The sequence below is a fragment of the Sinocyclocheilus grahami genome, unplaced genomic scaffold, assembly GCF_001515645.1.
Source record: "Sinocyclocheilus grahami isolate Dianchi unplaced genomic scaffold, SAMN03320097.WGS_v1.1 scaffold993.1, whole genome shotgun sequence".
Lineage (NCBI taxonomy): Eukaryota > Metazoa > Chordata > Actinopteri > Cypriniformes > Cyprinidae > Sinocyclocheilus > Sinocyclocheilus grahami.
Genome location: NW_015506172.1, coordinates 53,544 through 56,043, shown reverse-complemented (window position 1 = coordinate 56,043; position 2,500 = coordinate 53,544). Strand labels below are relative to the sequence as shown.

At 36.4% G+C, this 2,500-nt stretch overlaps 1 protein-coding gene across 1 annotated transcript in view; it reads right to left on the bottom strand.

Moving 5' to 3' along the window:
- fhip1ab (FHF complex subunit HOOK interacting protein 1Ab) overlaps positions 1-2,500 on the bottom strand; it is a 28,723-nt gene that overhangs the window by 20,802 nt on the left and 5,421 nt on the right. The window contains exon 2 of the mRNA XM_016250540.1: positions 1-415. This exon is cut by the window's left edge and continues 19 nt beyond it. Within this exon, the coding sequence (XP_016106026.1) occupies positions 1-86 (86 nt within the window). The 5' untranslated portion in view covers positions 87-415. The remainder of the gene's footprint in view (positions 416-2,500) is intronic.

The window sequence follows — 2,500 nt, the reverse complement described above, 5'->3', positions numbered from 1 at the left end:
AAGACGATCATACATGTTTCTGGGTCGACGCCCTTCAGGGTCAGCGCTCGCCCTCCGTTATTTCCAGAGACCACAGAGGCCAGCATCCTGACAGAGTGGGCGGAGCTAGACCATCATGCAGCTCTGATGGGCGTCACTCTCTGTCTCAGGGCATCTCAGCATGCAGGACCTGCAGGAGTAAGAGTGACTGCTTCAAACAGCTCACATGAAGATAAGAGAGAAACAGTCGCAGTAAACGTCTGATATGTTCATGAGAAGGGCTCTAGTTCTGCACTACTAGAGCAGGAAGAGTGCTGCGGTTCCACCCTACAGCAGCGCACACTACAGGGTGGAGGCCCCTTCTCCGACATTCCCAACATTCCACAGCATTCCTAGGAATTCTTTCCTCAGTGCAGCCATGGCAGCTGGACAAGCACTGAGAACGAGAGAGAGAGAAAGATTTAGGCTAAATCGCCACCGTTTTTTAATTGAGCTTCAAAGTTTTTGTGTTCCGTAGACTTCTGTAGATAGAACCCTTTTTGTTTTCTAAAAAAAAGCCCAAAATGTACACAGCTTACAAAAGAAACATCGCATAATGTAAATAAGTTGTCACACAATAAGAATGATTCACACAACACAAAAATGTCAGATAGAACCTTATAATTCCAAGGCGACAAAATCGCAATTAGTTGCTATTTACACTAAGTGCAAATAGCAATGAATTCTATTTAAACTATGTTAAAATAGCAGGATTTTCGGCTATTTATACCACTTATCGCAACTATTGGCAATCTGCACCTCAGTATTGTAGTACATTATAAAACAATATGCAATAATAACATATTGAGTTCCATTATTCCATTAATTGCTCAGCAATGGATGTGAATGGGTGCCGTCAGAATGAGAGTCCAAACAGCTGATAAAAACATCACAATAATCCACAGCACTCCAGTCCATCAGTTAACATCTGGAGAAGACAAAAGATGAAATTAATCCAGCATTCTCTCCTGATTCACACCAGAACACTGACTCACCGGAGGAAGCGTTATTATGGATTATGGACTCAATGTATTTGAATTAAAATCGCAATTAGTTGCTATTTACACTAAGTGCAAATAGCAATGAATTCTATTTAAACTATGTTAAAATAGCAGGATTTTCGGCTATTTATACCACTTATCGCAACTATTGGCAATCTGCACCTCAGTATTGTAGTACATTATAAAACAATATGCAATAATAACATATTGAGTTCCATTATTCCATTAATTGCTCAGCAATGGATGTGAATGGGTGCCGTCAGAATGAGAGTCCAAACAGCTGATAAAAACATCACAATAATCCACAGCACTCCAGTCCATCAGTTAACATCTGGAGAAGACAGAAGCTGAAATTAATCCAGCATTCTCTCCTGATTCACACCAGAACACTTTTTCACTGGAGGAAGCGTTATTATGGATTATGGACTCAATGTATTTGAATTAAAAGCGCCTTAATGCTGGATTAGTTTCAGCTTTGGTCTTCTCCAGATGTTAACTGATGGACTGGAGTGCTGTGGATTATTGTGATGTTTTTATCAGCTGTTTGGACTCTCATTCTGACGGCACCCATTCACATCCATCGGTGAGACACTGATGCAATGCTACATTTCTCCAAATCTGATGAAGAAACTAAATCAAATACATCTTGGATGTCCTGAAGATGAGGATATTTTCAGCAGATTTTCATTTTGGGCGAACTATTTCATTTCTCCTGTACAGCTGAAACTGAATTTGTGTCATAACTGCTGAATTTGACAACACTGACACGGTTATTTTCCTGTAAAGCTGCATTGAAACGATCTGTATTGTATAAAGCGCTACAGAAGTAAATGTGACTTGGGTTCAAACCAGAGTTCAGTTCATCAGACACAGAGAGAAAAATATACAGACAAATCCAGCAGACTGATCTGCGAGTGAACTAATCTGATGCTCGGCGTAACGAGTCCTGATAATCAGCAGAAGACAGCGCTGTGATTTCATTTCCTGCAGTAAAGAGGATTGATGATTGACGGTGGAGAGACGCACAGCAGGAACACATGTGCGCTGGAGTCAACATGAGGCTCATTCGGTCTTATTGTGAATGATTCCTTAGTGCATGTTAAAAATAAATATATGCAAAAATTATATAATATATATAACATTATATTTTATATCTATTTCTTAGAGCATGTTAAAAATAAATATATGCAAAAATTATATAATATATATAACATTATATTTTATATCTATTTCTTAGAGCATGTTAAAAATAAATATATGCAAAAATTATATAATATATATAACATTATATTTTATATCTATTTCTTAGAGCATGTTAAAAATAAATATATGCAAAAATAATAAAATATATATAATATCTATATATTCCTTAGTGCATGTTAAAAATAAATATATGCAAAAATTATATAATATATATAACATTATATTTTATATCTATTTCTTAGAGCATGTTAAAAATAAATATATGCAAAAATAATAAA